The following is a 20,311-nucleotide window of genomic DNA, read 5'->3' as shown; positions in this document are numbered from 1 at the left end:
TTGCCTCAGTATGGCGATATGGGTATTAACATTCCCATAGCGTTAACGTCATAATGCAGCATTGGGTTCCACTCAAAAGCAAGCGTCTCAGGTTGCATATGTAACCCAGTTCCCTGAGAGGGAACAAGAAGCTGCGTTGGTTTGACATCAGCAAAGCCTGAAATGCCTTCCTTTAGACAATTAGAATCTGGTTATGCATTTTTCGGGCATTAGCATAGCATGCATTTTACATAGCATTAATGTCATAACACGGCATCTCGATCCTCTCTGGGAACCAGGTAACCTGCACAACCTGAGACATTTTTAGATTAGAGCTCCATTCTAGAATAGCCTCCCTCTCATTTAGGACTAAGTTACAGTAAAATGTTTACTGAATACATTCAAATTTACATCTTAAGCATAATAATAATAATAGTAATAATAATATATTTTTATACTACTACATTTTTCTGCTGTCAAAACAACAATGCATATTCAAATAACTGCATTTTTATATCTTTTACCATTTTTTTTTTTTTTTTTTGCTGTGTATAAAAACAAAATCAGGATTTCCCCCCTTATTTTTTCTTGTTACACATAGCAAAAAATGTAAATAAATGTAAATAGACTTAGGGAGAGGCTTTAAATAATTCAATTTTACAAATCTTTTTTATCTTGCTCTTCAGGGTTACAGCCACAAGAAAAAAAAAAATCGATGCATCCTCAAATGATCAAAGTTGACATGCTTACACCTTGAGCACCAGTATCAGAGGAGGATGAATGTGCAGGACATTTGAAAAGTAACTGTCACACACAGCAAAGAAAAAAAAAATAAGGAAATAGACTTAGCCTTCCTGAGCCTATTTCCTTCATTTTTTCTTTGCTGTTACTGTAAAAAAATGTATTAAACAAAATATGAAGCAGTATATTGGCTCAGAAGTCCATAACTGTGCATTTGTGGTACACCAATGTTTCAGAAAATCAAAATCATACTTTACATAGCCAGCAAATCCAGTTCCACTAACTATTATATTGCCACTCTTTGGAAAATGGCTCACGGCCAAACACTTCAAATCACAAACTACTGATATTTGCCCAGCGTTTCATTATTTATTAGGCCTTGTGTTGCATTTATACCCATGAGGGATATGTACGGATGAAACAGGCTGCTCCCTATGGGCACCATTCCAGCAAAAAGCAAATAAATCGCACATCCCACTTTGTGGGATCAATCTCAAGCCACTTTGAAGTACAGATATAAAGGGTGGGAGGACCATTAGACAGCTAGATGGCCAGTGAGCCCAATGAGAGGGAAGCTCACTAGAAGGCAGGAGCACTATTTCTGGAGCTCCAAAGCTTCATCGTTCCCTCTTTGTCCGGGAACAGTTGCTACCTGAATGAGCTGTGTGAATGAAAACAGTCATGCAAGTGTGTCCCCGTGGAACTCACATGCATGCACACACACACACACACACACACTGTTGTACCTCAATCAACCTGACGCAACTCATCCTCACTTCACAGCAATCTTCACCTGATGTTACAGAAGACTTTTTTAATGTCTACTAAAGGGCTGCACAATGAGTCAAAATACAATAAAAATTACACTGCAGGCTACTGAAATTATTATACTGGAAAAGGCAGTGATTTAATTAAAAAAATCTATAATCTGCACGCTTCAAAGTAAAAGAGCAGCACTCTGTCTTGCCTGTTGTATATTATACACTACAAGCATTCATGGGGCTCAAGTGTTTTTAGAGCAGCTCTCAGTTTGTAAAAGCTCCACACAAGTGGTTTGTTTCACAGCAAGAATAAATACTCTGGGGTTCCTCCAAAATAATGTGGCAAGCAGGTAAAGAAATTACAGCAGAAATATTATATAAAATAAAAAATATGTAAAATATATACAAAACTCTAATATTCATTATAAATATTACTATTATAGTATATATATATATATGTATAAAATAAACTATAAACTATTCCAAAAAATAACAGTCTAAGTGAAAATGCAACTGAAAGTTAGGTTTCTTTGGTGTGAAAGCAGTTTTCTGAAGGTAGAGGAGTACATTCGCAGTTGGCATGAATGCAAATAAATATTCTTTGTAGTTTTTGCACTAAAAAAAACTGTAATTCTATTATTGCAAAATAATTACAATATGATTTCTGACCAGATCATGTAGTTCTAGTTTCCAGCTAACTTCCTAAAAACTCTCTGACTGACCAAGAAAGAGGAATGCAAAAGCAAAAAACACCCCGGCCTTGCATATCACCTTCAAAAGCAGACACACACACAATCAGCCTCTCCCTGAAGGTGAAACTTTGTTTTCAATGCTGCTGATCTCCTTCGAGTGTCTGTGTAGCTTTGATGTGTGTTTTGATTCGAGGTGCACAAGTCCTGCTGCTATGAATATAAATGAAAGGCTACAGTGAACCACCGCACCCTGAGGACCAGCTCCTTCTGATTACATCAGCTCACTCAGTCTTGACTGTTGACCAAAAAACTCCCAAAATACCCTGGGAAAACTTCCAATCCCTAGATAAAACTTGTCCCATAATGCCACACACATATGCGCTCAAAAAAAAAAAAAAAAAAAAAAATCAAGGATGTTGCTTCAGGCATGCAAGGTCTATGAGTTTAACACACACACACCTCCCTGAACCTCCTGCGTGGGCATGACGAGATGGATCCAATCTATTCCACTCAGCTTGTCAAATACTCAGAGCACAACAATCACTCCCCACGGTATTACCACACACACACACACACAAGCAAATTCACCTCTTCTCCCTCTCTCAGTCCTATGCACGAGCAGAAAGCCCGATGCTTTGACTGACAGCATTTTTTATCGCAGGTATAGAGTGACGATGGGGATCCCACGATCTCTGTCCTGCGATCCGAGCGTATGCACGCAAAGCTCTATTTCACTCCCCTGTCACTCAGTGGCTTTAATATTAAGCAAATGTCAGAAAAACACAGAATGTAGGGAAAGTAAATATAAAAGTGAAAGTAAAAAATGAAAAGTGTCATTTTAATCAGCTTCGGGCATGCATGCTGGAGTGTGTCAATTTGAGTCAGGCAGACGGCACAGGGCTGCGAGTTAGAGATTGGCTGGTGAACATATTATCTCCACGAGACAGAATCTCCAAAATCTCGGGGTGTGTAGGTGTGTGACTGATTGTTGTGTTTGTTTGCATGCCCGTATGGGCAGAGGAGCATGCCACCAGGCTCCCAGGGTGTGTGTGTGAGGACAAATATAAAATGGGCAGGTGACAGTCCCTGCTGACAGAGAGCAGTGGTAAATGGACACATAATGACTCATTCTGACTGACATACAGTGTGTTACCGTAGACCTAACGGAGACTTGACCTGTTTTCATAAACAAGTCACTGTTGCATTGGCAGGAGCTGGTATGGTGAGTCATTACACTTCCTGCTCACATCGCTCTGCAACTGAATAGATGATTTACAATCAACAAGAAATCAAAACTGACTATCTACTATATTATTTCACAATCCTGATCTTAATGTACATGATTCAACAGTAGGTGATGGGAATCTTAAGGCTCCTCACAATTCATAGAATCGATTCAAAGAATCGCTATTACGAATTGATTCTACATGCATCTTAGTTATTCAACAAATCTTTACAGTCTTGATATACATGAAAGCATGAGGTGGGATATGGGTCAGGTTATAGGGACAGGTTTGGTAGTATGTTTTTTTTATGGTTTAAGTGTGGGTTAAAGTATAAGGGAAGGGTCAACAGTGTGATTAGACGGAATTACATAATTTAATTAACATGGCGTTATTTTTTTTCTTTTAATAAAAGTACAATGTAAAAACATGAATGTACACAAGTCCTTTTTTTTATCAAATGATTCATTAAATTATAGTACATAGTAGTTAAAGACATTCAGTGAGTCTCATATTTCCATTAAATGTTGTGTTTATAACACAGAATGTTGGTTATGTTAGGCTGAGGTAAAGAGATGAGGTGAGGACTCAATGGTGCAAAGTTGATGGGCCTTTTATTTGTAATAAAAAAACAAAAAAACAAAAAACAGGACCGGTCAGCTGGACACAAGGAGTGTATGACAACAAACTGGCACAGGACAGAGAACACAGGGAGAATAAAAGCAGATAAAGCAAATGAAGAAGGACAGGTGGGGCAAATGAATGAATAATCAGATAGCGGGGTTAAAACAATAGACATGAGAGCGCATGGCACTTAGAAACAAACATGACAAGCCCTGTGTTCACACCAAACATGACAACAACAAAAGCACATGGCCAGTGAACAAAATCACAAGTCACGTGCTCAAACAAAACATGACATGAACACGCAGCCAATGAGAGCTCTCGCTGACTGTGTGTCCACACATAACCAGCTGTGGCTCGTCTGTAAGGGCAAGTGGGGCAGAGCCCATCAAAATATTCATCCAAAACATAGACCTCTATATAAACAATAATAATTTGTATATGTGTTCAGCGTTCTGCAACAAATATTTTTGGGGTTTCTGGACTACTTTAAGTCATACAACAGCAGACTATACTAAAAATTTAATGGATGGCTTCAGCAGGCATGCACTATGATAATAAGAGGGGCAGCAGGTGACGGAGCCCTCCCCTGCTCCACAGCGCCCCACTATTTTCCAATGTAAATCTGTGGGGAAAAACGGAACTGCAGCGAGCTCTAATTGAGAGCCATTGGTGCAGATTTCAGACTGCTTCGCTTATTTTCACGTTACCATACGTAAACCTCATTCCAGACCAAGACGATATCAGTCCACTTTATCAGCACAGTACAGTATGATTTGGGATGGTAAACTCTGATCTGGCTTGCGTTTCCACAGCCAACAGTACGCTTACTTGATAGGCATGATATGTGCTGGAAATTAGCGATCGACATCATTCTCTGGTGAAGAAGAAAGGGACAGTAGACAACAATGCAGGACATGCAGTGGCTTTGTTTGAGCAAAGGCTGAAGGCTGCAAGGAAAAACAGCTGAAAAATACAGAAATTACTTTCTTTTCCTCAATGGAATTCCTCCACAAATTGTAACACTCTAATACAACGTTCAGAGGCAATTCTAAGATAGCATTCTATGCGTGTCGTTACTCATGTATACTTTAAGCCTGTCAGTCAACATTGGAGTACCACCCTCAGGCTGAATAACACAATTTCTGCCAAAAGTGTTCTGCATTAGAATAGTGTTCAGTGATTAGAATACAAATCTTACAAAATGTTTATCATTAACTAGCGCTAAGACCCAGAATCAGCCATACCTAAATTTACGTTCAAGGGGCTGCTACTGCACAAAACATCTCCAACATGAAAGCACGTGGCCAATGTAAACACGAGCCGCGTGCTACAACACACGCAGAGAGAAGAGCGTACGGCCTGAGCGATCTCGAAACTGCACGCTCACACAATGAGACCAGAGAGCACGGAGAATGAGCAAAAGCTGTGAGCTCACAACAAAATTCAAACACATGGAGCATGAATGCCCAAACCCTGACACAGAACCAAAACCAAACTAGAAACCAAAACCAAACCAAAACCGAACGCTACGAACAAACAACTGGTGAGGGTGTATGGCCCTCAAAACCACATGCTCACAATGACAAGATAATAGGAGTGTCAGGGCTCACCAAACAAGAATAAACCAGACCGAAATGACAGGTTGGTCCATAGTTTTTCCATAATCTTTTATGAAAATGTACTAACTTTACTCACCTATGAAATATTTATTTTTTGCATTAACAAATAATATCCAATAAAACCTGTCACAATATGGAAGGGCATTGTCAACATTTCATGCTGTCCTTAAGCAAACTGTTTAATCTAGTGATCAAATCTGTTTCCTGAGGGATTCAGGTCATCCTGACTCTTTATTATGGCTAATGTTCGTATGCTCAGAACACAAATCACTCGCTACCCGTTGCATCCACGTGTGTGAGGAGGAAGGTGGGGGGCAGAATACTTCACTTAGCCTTTAGACATCCATCATTTATCTCTCCTTCTTTCATCTGCTTCTTTCATCATCTTATACCAATTAGTCTAGATTAGTCACAGTGGCCTTATGGCAGTCAGATGCAGCCGCTGTGCCCCGCAGAACCCCAAACCCTCCGGCATCAAGACCGCAATACCTGTCTCCTAGCAACCTGCATCCAGATCTCAGGGGATGCTGCCTCTGACATAAGAATGACAAGACAAACATTCTCAGGAACAGCCATCCAAGAGATTGACACTGTAATTAGGCTACGAGTGAGCAGTGGACAAAGCACTGAGATGTTGGGTTTGAATGGGAGCACACCTGGAATTCTCGGACTGGATGTTATGCTCAAAAACATGTTTTGAAGCTGGTTTATATCACTGACAGAGAAAAACATGAAAGAAACAACTATCGGCTGGCAGCCAGTGGGTTCAAATAAAGTAAAATATTTAAATAAATACATTTAAAAATACATTTAAATAAATAAAATATTTTCGTTTTAGTTTAAAGCACATGTGCCAGATTCGTAGAAATGTATTCATTGGTTTCATTAGGTTTGGAAGATCTTTAAAGTGCCCATATTATGCTATTTGAAAGGTTCCTAATTCTGTTTTAGGAGGTCTCCTACAACAGGTTTACATGCATCAAAGATCAAAAAACAATTTCATTTTCTCATAATATACATTTCACATCACCACACTTTTCAATGATTCTCAAACAGCTCGTTGGATGAATCAGTCTCTACTCTGCTCTGATTGGCCAGATGGCACATTCTGTTGTGATTGGTCTACTGCTTACAGCTCCAGAGCTTCCTAAAGCTCAGTGATTGTACACACTGTAAAGACAGTAATGATTCCGTTGATTTTATCATATCAATCCGAGCGCGTCAGATGATGAAACATTGGAAGAAGTTATTCAACCCAAATCTCCATTGTAAAGACGACTTGAGCAGGACGTTTCTCGGTGATATGCTACTCAGTTTGACGTTCAGCATGAGATGTTGCAACTGTAATTCCTCACCATCAGCATTAACAAGTGTATGTCAATCAACAAACCGATGTGTGTATTTCCAATTTATTGCGGTGCACATGTGGGAACTGTATTATTAACAGTATCAATAATAGTGCTAACATTAACATGAATGACTGACGTAATATTAAAGTTTGTTAAACAAATCTTGCTCCATCCTTTATCATTACTCAGAGTATTAAGAATGACAGACAATCTGCATTAATGGACACAGTTTTAGGTAATAGTGAGTCACCTCTGATTAGCCGAAGTATTTCAGTAAGACAGTAATAACATGAGTTAGCTGGAGACATACACAATATAGCTAAAACAATATGTATTTTGAACACTCTGTATAAAATATATACATAAATAATTAATCACACTTACAGGTTGTGATTTTGAGGAGCAAGAATCAAGCAGGTACTGTCCCAACTTTAACCACTGATTCTTCACAGCCTCATCCTTTGGTAGTGAAAATAAACAGAATTTCCTTTCACAGCGCAGAGCACAGCGCCTTGTCGACATGTTATCCACACTAGCGAGCTATAGAGTTTGAGAGGGGTTCAAGTTCTCACGGGATGTCCACGCAGAACGTAGGCAGGCATTATGAAAATCTGTTAACTTGTGATGTGTGAACTTCACGGAAATGGGATTCGAATTATAAACGACTCTATTAAGTGGTTCAGAGTCGACTCTGTCTTTTAAGAGACAATAACTTTACTTATGATGCACTTTCAGCTTTACAACTTTGCAGGTCATCAAAAATCCATAATAGGGGCACTTTAATGCCATTTTCAAGAAAATGTTAATCTAACAATCTTCAAGTAAAAAAAGAAAATAAAAAAATAGTAAAAGTATAAATACACTACTGTTCAAAATTTTTGGGTTCAAGCTGTGGCTTGAGTGTGTGTTCAAATGCAGGGTGTTGTGTGAAGTGTGGTGCAAACTTTCAAGAACCTGTGCGATTCAGGCAAAGAACAGCGTTGCTCACTGGGTGGTTACAGCTCAGTGGACCAGCCACACATACGCATTAAGAATCCCATTGTACTGGCAAAAAATCCTGAGGTTTTGGAATAGTTTACAGAACTCTTTACAGGCCACTGCACACAAGATACTCACACAAATACACTTTCATTTAAAAACACGCTCACATCAAAAGTACCCTGAGCATAAATATTGTGTGTGAGTGTGGGTTTATAAAACTCTGAAGGTACTGATGCAAAAACTGGCTCTGCAATGTGAACAAAAACTAAAAACAAGGCCAAAGCCAAAGCTCCTGCAAAATAAACAAAGAAAGACAAATGAGATGTTAAGCATGTAAATGTGTGAATTATTCGAGCAGAAAAGACAGACGGCTGTTTTTTTTTTTTTTTTTACTGCTTTGTAAAGGTGCAACTCTCTCACGGGCTGGCGCAAACTCAAGGTGCTTGGTGACATTTACAGTTGACTGTGTTGCTGGAAAGGGTCCCACTCTTATCGGACTCGGCACGCAGTCTCTGCCTCACCTTCGGTGCCACCTTTTCTTACCGTTCAAGTGCAACTCTCAGCAATGAAAATACACCAAAACATGTTCTCTGTCTGTTTGTTTTTGCATCAGAAAACCCTATAACTTTTCGCTGCTCAGTTACTAAGAACTTAACCTACAGTAACCCCTTTTTAGGAAAAAGAGAGGAACTTTAGAGTTGAAACTAAGCAGCACTCCCTGCAGAGAGATGCCTTGATAAGACCAAAACCTCCTTCCCCAAAAACATCCGAATCACAGCTCATATCAAACGGCAGATGAATCACACATTGCCGTCTGAAGTAAACGTCCACATGCTGAGGCTCCTTCCGCCCCTCTGCGTGGGTATTTGCTTTGCCGCAATTGTACCACAACAATAACACACATCAATGGTTTATCAAAGACGCTTTGAAGCGCTTCGTTCTTCGTGATAAATGTCATTCTTCTGAGCGAGTCATCTCAGGGTCATTCTTTGAGCTTTGAAAGGCCATGGTGTGCTAGAGGACACTGAGCACTGCCCAGAAAACCTTCTGCTAACTACACTAACTTGTGCTCATGACATTTAAGAAGTGTCTAATTAAATTAATTGATTTATCATGCCGTGGTTGCTGACTTATTGTTTAGACAGCAATAAATGATCCATCAAGGATCCATGAATTCAGTTCAGGACCTAATTATGCATGACTGAATTATAAAATGTGAATTAAATATCACTGTTTGCATCGTGATGAATTATAAATTGCTTATAAAGTAACAAGTGAGTTTTTCCTACATGCCTCAAGTGTAAATCCTCAAGGACGTGACAGCGCAAAGAAAATGATTAATCACATTTATTAAGACTGGTTGATGCCAAAAAATACCCTAGTAAAAAAAAAATAAAATAAAAACCTGTACTAAAATCTATTTAAAATACATTTATTTCATACCAAGTATACTTCAAAGCTATTAAAACGATAGTTCACCCAAAAATTACTCACCCTCAAGCCATCCTAGGTGTATATGACTATCTTATTTCAGACACAATCAGAGATATATTTAAAAATATCCTTAGTCCTTCAAGGTTTATAATGGTTGTGAATGGTAATCCAAATTAATTTCCGTGATGTAGTACACAACATTCGACACTATGACATGACAAACATTGTTTAGAAATGCATCGATTCGCTTCAGGAGGCCTTTATTAACCCCCTGGAGTTGTATGGATTCATTATTTTATGTCTCCAGAATTTGGGCTGCCATTCACAACCATTATAAACCTTGGAGGATTAAGGATATTTTTAAATATATCTCAGATTGTGTTCATCTGAAGATAGTTATATACACCTGGAATGGCTTGTGGGTGAGTAAATCATGGAATAATGTTCATTTTTGGGTGAACTATCCCTTTAACATATTAATTGACATATCACTTAAGACTTACTGATATAAAATTATAATTAAGTCTTTAAATGCCAGATATTTAAAGTGTATTTAAAGTATTCTTACAATAGTTCCACTTTAGTACAATCAAATATATTTATGTATATCTTTATTTGGACCTCAGCACTATGAAACAACATTAAGTACAAAATTAGTTGTTCCAATTTAGCAGACTTTAAGTATACCAGTTAAATATACCAAAAGTACAATTGCAAGGTATTTTTATTTAGCACATATATATGTAAATGTATTTGTAGTATACTCAAAATAAATGTATTTCAAATACATTTTAGTATTTTTTTCACTAGGGTAGCAAAAGCTTAGCTCACTATTATTATTTATATTATGTACAAATAATTCAAAAATATATGACGTTTTCTGCCAGAAATGCAGATTGCCATTCATTTAGGTTTTGCCATCAATATCTACTAATGACATGAAAACTCCTACTATACAACTGGAGATGCTTCCTCTCTAGTACATCCCAGTTGCATATTCGTCCATGGCAAACAATGATGGCAAGTCACATGACATGCGCAGTCTGCAAAATGAAGCCTATGCTGACCAAGTAATTTTATGAACTATGAATTTGCAACAACACATTGTTGAACAATGCTTTAGTGAAGTACCAGACTTATTGTATGGTACGGCATAGTGATTTTATAAAGAACAGTGTTTTGAAGAAAATACCTATGACATAAGACAGCAGGACGGCCAGCAGCACAGCGGCTGCGATCGCAGACACGGCGGCACATTTCCAGCTGCAGTATTTGGAGGGCTTCTTCAGCTTAAAGGAACTCCTGGAGAATGTGTTTCTGGGTAAGAGTCGGGGTGGTGGGGAGTAGACGGTACCACCGGTCAAGGGATAACCTGGTGAAGAGCTGCTGAACAGAGGAGTGCTCCCAGATGGTGTCTTGAAAAGAAAGTGCCTACAAGAAGAAAGAAAAAAAAGAACAATTTTTAACATGACTCAGCTGTTTATCTGAACTAATGCCAGCAGAAGGCACATCTCTTTCTTATCTTACAGTATCACTAGTCTAAACGTTTGGAAATTTGCCAATATGCCCACGGCTTTACTGGGCTTTGATAAATCTCATAAAAAAATCTCCTTTAATGAGCTGAATGACTAAAAAAAGGCCTGTTTAAGCTTGTTTAATGGATAACTCTGAGGAGAAGGCTACTTGTTTCATTCACATTTTCCAGAAGCTCATGTTGTTCATGTCGTTCTAATGCTGTGGTTTTTCTAACAACCAGGAGTTCAATTTGTACATAATGGCTTTAAATGAGGCTCATTTAACACAGCTCTGTTCATTTAAGAAGTATTAGGCATTAGACTACTACTTTGTGTACTAGCAGTGTAGACTGAATGCATCATAAAGACAACTCCAATCGACTGCTCAGCAGAGAGAATTGATTTTTGTTGTTGTTAAATCCCTGTGCTTGCTAAGATTCAGTAGGACGCTGAATAACCCTGGACTGCATCAAACCTTTATAATTCATAAGATTATGACTATCAGACACAAAATGAGAGGTCAAATGATGAGGTGGATGGCAATGTTATTGCAAATCAAAGGTGAGCTGAAAGGGGGAAGGTGTGTGTGTGCGTGTTTGGGGATGGGGGCAGATGGGAAGGGGATGAAAGCAGATGACAGTTTGACCAGGAAGCTTTGATGAACACTAGGTTTGGCTCAGGCTGAGGTCCTATGCTAAACCAGCCTCAGATCTTTGTCCATGTGTCTTGTTCGGGACAGGAGGTCCACTCAGACTCCACCAGGCCTCTCTGTTGCCCCCCTGCTAGGCATCCAACTGCTCCCTGCTGCCCACAGCCAGAACAAACATGGCCAGCATCTCAGTTCGGCAAAACTCAGCAATAAATCTATTGCTAGCTTTCAGATCTGAGCTGAACCTGCTTAAAAGTTTAGAATAATGTGACACCTTCATGTTACTGTACACTACTGTTTGCGGCACCAAAAGTTTGTGGTTGATTTGTTTTTTCAATATTTTTGAAAGAAGTCTCTTATGCTGAACAAGGCTGTATTTATTTGACCAAAAATACCGTACAACAGTATAATATTGAGAAATATTATTACAATTTAAAAAGGCAATTTAAAGTTTTCTGTTTTAACCCTTAAATGCTGTTAAATGCTATTATTTGCTGAATTTACTGGGAAATGAGCTCTGATGAGGACAGGGATGATGGCATAAAACATCTGCTCAAATTGAGCCCTTTCAAGCTCCAAAAGGTAACAAAATATGCTTTATTTTATTCTTCTGTAATTGTTACTCTAATATCAGAGGAGTTTTATATTATCACGACAGGTAGAGATTCTTCCGTGTTAGATATAGATCCGGGTCAATAAAGAACCGAATATGTAAGAATGATTGGCAAAAAATTCCTGTGATGGCAAAGGTGAATTTCCAGCATCTTTACTTCTTCAGTGTTACATGATACTTCAGAAATCATTCTAATATGTTGCTCAAGAAACATTTCTTATTATTATCAATGATGAAAACATTTGTACTGTTTAGTATTTTCGTGGAAAATATAATTTTTTTTTTCAAGATTCTTTTATAAATAGGCAGTTCAACAGAACAGCATTTATTTAAAATAGAAATTATATTATAAATGCCTTTCCTGTCACTTTTGATCAATTTAATGTGTCCTTGCAGAATAATAGTATTAGTTTGTATGCTGTATGCCTGTCCTTTTTCCAAGGAACCAAAAGGTTTTTGTTTGTTTGTTTGTTTTTCATAGAATGAAGGAATAAAGTGGTGGGTTATCAAGCTCCAAAAGGAAAACAAGGTTGGGAAATCACTAAAAACATAATTTGAAAATAGTCAATATGAAGGAGTTTAATTCAAATTAGTGTATTGGTCACTGTATTCTTTAATTGTATGGAAAAGAACAGCGCAAACATTCTTCTGAACTTCTTTTCTGTTCCACAGAAGAAAGAAAGTAGTATGATTTGGCAAGACAAGGGTGAGAAAAAAATGAAAAATGAGAGAATTTTCATTTTAGTACAAACTGTTCTTTAAAATCTTTTCTGTATTCGGTTGCTGCTGCTCATTTTGGTGCTGGAAAGAAGTAACAGGTTGTGAAATGGCATCTTCAGGTTCCTGTGCAGCTGTGGTTCGAATTCACAGCAGAATGAGTGGCTGAGTTTGAACTGTTTTTCATACGAGCTGGATGAAAGCAGTGAAGTGGGAATAGAGAAAATCTGTCATTCCCTACTCCGCTGCCTTTACTTTATGCGTGTGGCCTCAAACTAAACAGTGCAATCTCACTGTGCAGTCACGGTCATCTTTGGACAAGCTCTGGCTCAAGGTTACTCATTCAAGCCTTTGCGATTCATCTGAAAGCAGGCAGACAATCCTTTTTCCACTCTAGCTTAATAACACACAGCACAGAATATGAAGCATAATGAAACTTTGTCTTTCCATAGCAGGGTGTGTCATCACAGTAGTATACTAGAAGAAATCCTAAAAAAAAAAAAAAAAAAATACAGTTCAAAGTCTATATTTAAAAGAGCAGATAATATTCTAGAATCCTTTGAAGTCCAAACATATGGTTTGACAGACATGTGATAATTCAACTTAAAAGAAGCGTTTAAACCAGACATCAGGGGCCATGTGAATAATCGACCCTCTAGGGGAAGTTACATTACACTGACATGCAAGAAGAGAAACGGAGAGATGTGTGAAAGCTAGACAGAGATGGATAAATGTAGAAAGAATAAAAATGGACAACAACCAATAAAAGTGCTATTGCAGACAGACAGATAGCTAGATAGACAGATAGACAGACAGACAGACAGACAGACAGACAGACAGACAGACAGACAGACAGACAGACAGACAGACAGACAGACAGACAGACAGACAGACAGACAGACAGACAGACAGACAGACAGACAGATAGATAGATAGATAGATAGATAGATAGATAGATAGATAGATAGATAGATAGATAGATAGATAGATAGATAGATAGATAGATAGATAGATAGATGGATAGATCTTCCAAAATAATATCATATTAATTCCTGAAGATTATGTCCATAATTTTATGTTCACCACAGTTTATGCCAGTATGACTTCATAGAGCTTCTTCATCACAGTGAATTTAAATCTTGAAAGGTCCCTGTTGAACATGTGATGCTTATAATCACTTCTGAAACTTTATCAATGTCAAGTTTTTGCACATTTTAATTTGTAAAAAAACAACAAAAAACTTGCTAACTTGTGTTAACGAATAAACAACAGCGAGCCAATCAGAGAATGCTTGCCCTACTGGGGCATCTCACCAGCAAACCATCCACATCAACTAGCGCAAACAGAGCACGACCGAGAAACATGGCATTAAGCAAAACAAGGCAAAGCCGCAAAAAATCTCACTTTCACAGTAAACACCTTTTCTCTCCTCCTGTGGGAGAGGAGAAAAGGTCCAGAGCAATTAACAAGCAAACATGAGATTTAACAGAGAATGCAAACAAAAAGTTGAATTAGTATTCCACACAAATATATAAACAGTCCGATCTGTCCAAAATATTCCGCTTAATTGGGATTTCCGGTCCAGTGACAAAGCCTCTGGTTTGGTGTTCAACTTTTTTTTTACAGAGCCAAGGTTCTTAACTGTTTGCATGTAATGACCAAAATATATTGTCTCTTCATAGAGGCAAATCTGCTGTTTATTTCCACAAACTCAAAATATGATAAATGTCTTCAGGAAGCCCAGCCAACCAGAAATGGTTTTATGTTGAGGTACATTGAAAGGACTCACTGGAGACTCTCTTTCTCTCATACAGTACATCGATCTACCGCTGTCCCCAATAGAAGACGCAGTGGCAGCATTCAGAAACCTCAAGCTGAGGCTGTTACATGCTGTCCACTTTATTCTCATCCATTTCCAGATAGTGAAGTGTCTAGATAAGAGCTATTCCCATCCACTTAAGAAAATAATGTCGCAAAACATGTCTCCATTTTGTAGCATCTGAGAATTGAAGCGTCCACACTTTGGTCAGAAGTTCAAGTGAGTCTGAAATGCATTTCGAACACACACCAACATCACACAGTTCATCAACTCAGATGAAATGTAAACTACAACTCCCATAAAAGACAGAATACATGCTAAATTGTATTAAAAGATTTTTAAATCATACAATATATTTATTATTGAATGTATATTTTTATTAGTAATGTGTCAGAAAGAAAAGTACATTTTTATTTAAATGTATCAACAAAATAAAAATCATAATAATATAATAAATATTAATACAAAATATAAACACACTACTGTAATATATATTACTGCAAAAAGTCTGCAGATTCCACCTGGTTCGATTATATCTGGCGACGAACAAAAGCAGTTAGCAATAGTTGAGATTCACAGCAGGAAGGGCAAGTATTTCTTCTCTGTATTTTTCTGTGGAGAAGTTCGAGGCCTGTTAGCAGATGACAAGTCATGTGCAGAACAAGTGAGAGAAATGACACCGGTGTTTCAAACAAGCCCAGGGGGAGAGCGATAGAAGGGAAAAAGAAAAGAAAGAGACAGCAGGCAGACACACAACCTCTTCCCTGATGCCTAATAGAGAATCTTCTCCCATTTCCGTCCACTAAGATGGAGCACACCGTCATTAGCTCCAGCTCAGGGGGGCACTGCAGGAGTTTTAGCCCAAGTAAACCACCTCTAATTGGGCTCCGTCTCTGTGGCAGGCCCAGTTTTTTTTTTTTTTTTCTGGATAAATACTGAGCTTCCTGAACAAGAGGCTTAAAACTCAAGACTATGGAGGAGAGGTCCCAGAGCTCAAGTGTTCAGTGCACTCTGATACAGCGCTATTAACACACACTCACGCTAACACTCGGCTGAGGTTTTGATAGTGGTGTGACGTCCCGGTGGAAAACAGTTTGAATAAAAAAAGTTTCTTCCCTCTGCTGTTCCTCAGAACTGGGCCATTTCTTATGCGCTGACGGGAGATAACGATGGAGATCATATTTCATAAGATAATTAGTCTTGCATAGCTAGTCACAGTGAGCCTGCATTTTTTCAAACCTTCGAGCATCTGGAGTTTCCCCTCTGTGCTGCTGAAACCCAGCAGAACCATGTAGGAGCACTGAACGCTCGTCACAGTTGGACCAATACACTGGGAAAATGTGCATATTAAGGTCCATTTGTGAGACTGACCAGCACAAAGATAATTTGTTCAAAGAAAAATTGTTCATTTTCATCTGTCATCAAGATTTTTAAGAGTAGTAGCCTGGCAACTAAAAGAAGCTTTTAATGTATGTAGAATTTCTCAATGCAGGTTTTTTTTTTTTTTTTTTGGTGACAGTTTTTAAAATAGAAAACAGCTTTTTCAGAAACAAGCCACTTTTTCCAACAATAGACCAGGGCTTAATTTGTCCTAAAAAAACAAAAAAACAAAACAAAAACGATCTGGATCCGGCACCTCCTAAATTCAAGCACTTCATTTGGGGGATCCTCCATCTCATACACCAAAGAAAGAAATTTATGTTATGTCGTTAAATGTTCAGTATAAAAACGATAATGTTGTTAATAACTTGCTATGTTAAATGTATAAAAATATTAAGAAGTGTTAGAAATGCAGCTACAAAGTCCATGCCATGTTTTAGCATTGATTTATTGGATTTGAACGCTATTCGCTTTTGCAACACATAACTAGCAATATTATATATATATATATATATATATATATATATATATATATATATATATATATATAGCTTTTTGTTAACAGCTTTTTTATTTTTTTATGTATTTTATATCTTTTTAAACATTTTAGTTCATTTGCTAACTGTTTTTTTAAAGGTGCCCAAGAACTTCTTTTTAAAAGATGTAATACAAATCTAAGGTGTGCCCTTAATGTGTCTGTGAAGTTTCAGCTCAAAATACCTCATAGATTTTTTTTTTTAATTCATTTTTTTAAATGCCTATTTTGGGGCATCATTAACTATGCACCGATATATAGGTTGCGGCCCCTTTAATTCTCGTGCTCCCCCGCCCCTGGAACTCGCGCTTGCCTTGAATAGCATAAACACAGTTCACACAGCTAATATAACCCTCAAAATGGATCTTTACAAGATGTTCGTCGTGCATGCTGCATGCATACATCGGATCATGTGAGTATTGTTTTTTTTTGGATGTTTACATTGATTCTGAATGAGTTTGAGGCTGTGCTCCGTGGCTAAAGCTAACATTACACACTGTTGGAGAGATTTACAAAGAATGAAGTTGTTTATGAATTAAACAGACTGCAAGTGTTTAAAAATGAAAATATGGACGGCTCTTGTCTCCGTGAATACAGTAAGAAACGATGGTAACTTTAACCACATTTAACAGTACATTAGCAATGTGCTAACAAAACATTTAGAAAGACAATTCACAAATATCACTAAAAATATCATGATATCATGGATCTTATCAGTTATTATTGCTCCATCTGCCATTTTTCGCTATTGTTCTCGCTTGCTTACCTAGATTCAGCTGTGCACAGATCCAGACGTTAATACTTCCTGCCCTTGTGTAATGGCTTGAACATGGGCTGGCATATGCAAATATTGTGGGTATACATATTAATGATCCCAACTGTACGTAATGTTGATCCCGATGTTGAGATTCGCCTGTTCTTCGGAGGTCTTTTAAACAAATGAGATTTATATAAGAAGGAGGAAACAATGGAGTTTGAGACTCACTGTATGTCTTTTCCATGTACTGAACTCTTGTTATTCAACTATGTCAAGGTAAATTCAATATTTAATTCTAGGGCACCTTTAAAGGGTTAGCTTAACACGTCCTAAAGCCTTGATTATACTTTTGCCTGGCTGTGCAGCGAGAGCCTCTGCTGACTGTGCAAGCTCCTCCCCAAACGGATTCTTTGAAACACAGGGGGCGACTCAGAGTAATTGTCCTCTAAACCATCAGGAATCAGCAGTGAGAAGTAAAGTACCCACGCAACGATGTTTGTTTTAGTACACTTCACCAAAACGACACTACAAAAAAACCCCAGTAAACCTTGAGATTATTGCATTAGAATAAAATATATGGATATTAGAACAAATGTATTAACTAAATTAAACAACAATCTCTTAAATATTTTCTTATTTAATTAATTTCATTTAATTTCATGAACATTTTTATTAAACTTGGACCTTTTTTTAGTAAAATGGCTTGTTTCTGCTAGTGTAGGCTCATTTTGTAAATGTAAACAATTAATTTAGACAAGCTGGGTGTCTGTAAGATGCTTGTTCAGACCAAGCGGCAACCTGCCCCAGTTTCTCTTGGATGTGAAAGCCAATATAGAAGTGACTTAAACTGCAATTCATTGACTGGCTGCTAGGGACAGGCTCCGAGAGCGGAATCTCATTGACCCCCATGTTAAAATGCCCAGCTTTACAGCAGAAAAAAACATGTTTACAGCCTGGTACAAATTGTGGTTTTGGTCTATATAGCTAAAAACTGCTGCACCATTTTGAAAAATTAGAGAGTCTAATGTATACAATCATATACAGTTTTACAAACGCTGCTCAGATTGCATAATTTCTTGAAGAACAATGATGGAGAGTAGATCATTCAGAAGAAATGTGATGCAAACAGTGGACAATATATCAATATTTCATGGATTTAATGCTTTTGTGGACAAAAAGTGCTGTTGTTTGTTTTTTAATGGACACTCATGGACATTTTACCCAAGTGCGGCGGATTGGATTCATCTCACGATCGCTATTTCATTATAAATGGGTATGAAGTCCGATTTTAATTTTGAGTGTCATTTGCACACCCGACACAAATTACAATATTACTGTTGCTGGAACATCTTTATTGTAAAACAGTCACCATAGATTGACAATAAACCTTTAGCATTTTCAAATAATATAACTTATCTTTATTAATATTTTAGATAGTGTCTAAGATAGATAGATAGCTCCTTAGCCTGCTAACATGATCAGGTCGCGCTAGGCGGGTGTGGTTTCAGCAACCAGGCACCTCAGTTCCAACCACGTCCCGCCTCTTTGCTCATTTTCAGTTATCCGGGAGTCACGCGCTGCCAAAATGGGAACGGCCACTTTTTCGCTTCGTTATGGACACTATGTCCCTATGTTCAGACATACATGCTCGGCCAGAATCGGCTCGAAGTAGTGCACTCAATGTGCACGACCGCGCACGACCGTCCACACCGCGATGACGTAATTTTTGCCACGTGCACCTTCACACTTGTGTGGATGCAGCAAGTATAAACCAAGCTTAGCAGATGCAGGTCGGACAGTTGCATCAAATAGTGGGTCAAATCCCCACCAACTCTCAACTACAAAAACATGGCAGAAACTGCCTCTGTAAATACCCAATGGTATTTATCTCATTAAAACCTCGTGAGAAGTGCTGGGTAAGCACTTTGTGGCAGACAGGGCTGTCTAACAGACAAAGCAATATGAGGGAGAGGCTGTTTGAGGTCAAGTCCATATGCCCTGAAAGAAGTCATTCTAATCTGCCAGCCAAGGGTAGAGCTTTGAAGTGTCAGGGGATTGTGGGTAGTCCATCCAACGTCTGGAGGCAGCTTGATACGTTTGAAGGATCTGAGAGTGCATTTGCCTGTGTGTGCATGGAGAATATTGAAAAAGCAAACCTGCAGCCGCTCAAAACCATGATGATCTTGGATGCAGCTGCGTGTCAGTGGCAAAAACTCCCTCCGAACTTTTGCCTGCTCCACCTGCGGTCCCCTTGGCTCCAGACTCTCGACCACTGAGACACTTCATCTCATGTGACAGCTGCACATTCTTCACTTTCTGTGACTCTCAACCAATCTGTCACCATATGGCCCTGTTCCTCTCTCCTGCTAGTACTCTAACATTCAAAGAAGAACTTCTCGTATCCCGTGCTCGCCGTTGCAGCCCTGTTTTGCATGCGTGCCATCGCATGACCTATTTTTCAGGCGGTGCTTGCTTCATCTGAAAGTGAGTGTCAATTTTTTTATGGGATAGAGCGACGGAGAGACAGAGAGAGAGGAAGGTATCTGTGGAGATAGACGGTGACTGGCGCTGATGGACGTGGAGTGTGTGCGAATGTGTGTTTATGCGCATGTGGCCTGGAACTTCATGGATTCTGCAGAGTGAACGCGTGTGCCGACACGGTATTGGACACACAGTGTGGTGCTGGGTGGGGTACTAAAGGAACTGGTTTATGGTGTGTATCGGAGCACCTGGTGAATAAAACATCAGAAAGACAGGGGGATGGGAACCGAAAAAAGAGAGAGAGAGAGCACGAACACGAAATAGGCACAAAAAATGAGTGTGTGTCTCATAAATAGTGCATACAGCATTAGAGAAGAGCATTGTTGAGTCAAGGGGAGCAACCCTCCAGTCCTGCAAAAAAAAAAATACTCTATACTACA

The 20,311-nt window shown here is 38.5% G+C and overlaps 1 protein-coding gene across 8 annotated transcripts in view; it reads right to left on the bottom strand.

Annotated features, from left to right (window-relative positions):
• Positions 1-20,311, bottom strand: part of tenm2b (teneurin transmembrane protein 2b) — a 249,536-nt gene that overhangs the window by 50,949 nt on the left and 178,276 nt on the right. For all 8 annotated transcript variants that reach the window (XM_067375177.1, XM_067375175.1, XM_067375180.1 and 5 more), the window contains one exon: positions 10,599-10,837. In XM_067375177.1, the coding sequence (XP_067231278.1) occupies positions 10,599-10,837 (239 nt within the window). The remainder of the gene's footprint in view (positions 1-10,598; positions 10,838-20,311) is intronic.

This window comes from Chanodichthys erythropterus, chromosome 22 (assembly GCF_024489055.1).
Source record: "Chanodichthys erythropterus isolate Z2021 chromosome 22, ASM2448905v1, whole genome shotgun sequence".
NCBI classification, from domain to species: Eukaryota; Metazoa; Chordata; class Actinopteri; order Cypriniformes; family Xenocyprididae; genus Chanodichthys; species Chanodichthys erythropterus.
This window is presented reverse-complemented; position numbering and strand designations above follow the sequence as displayed.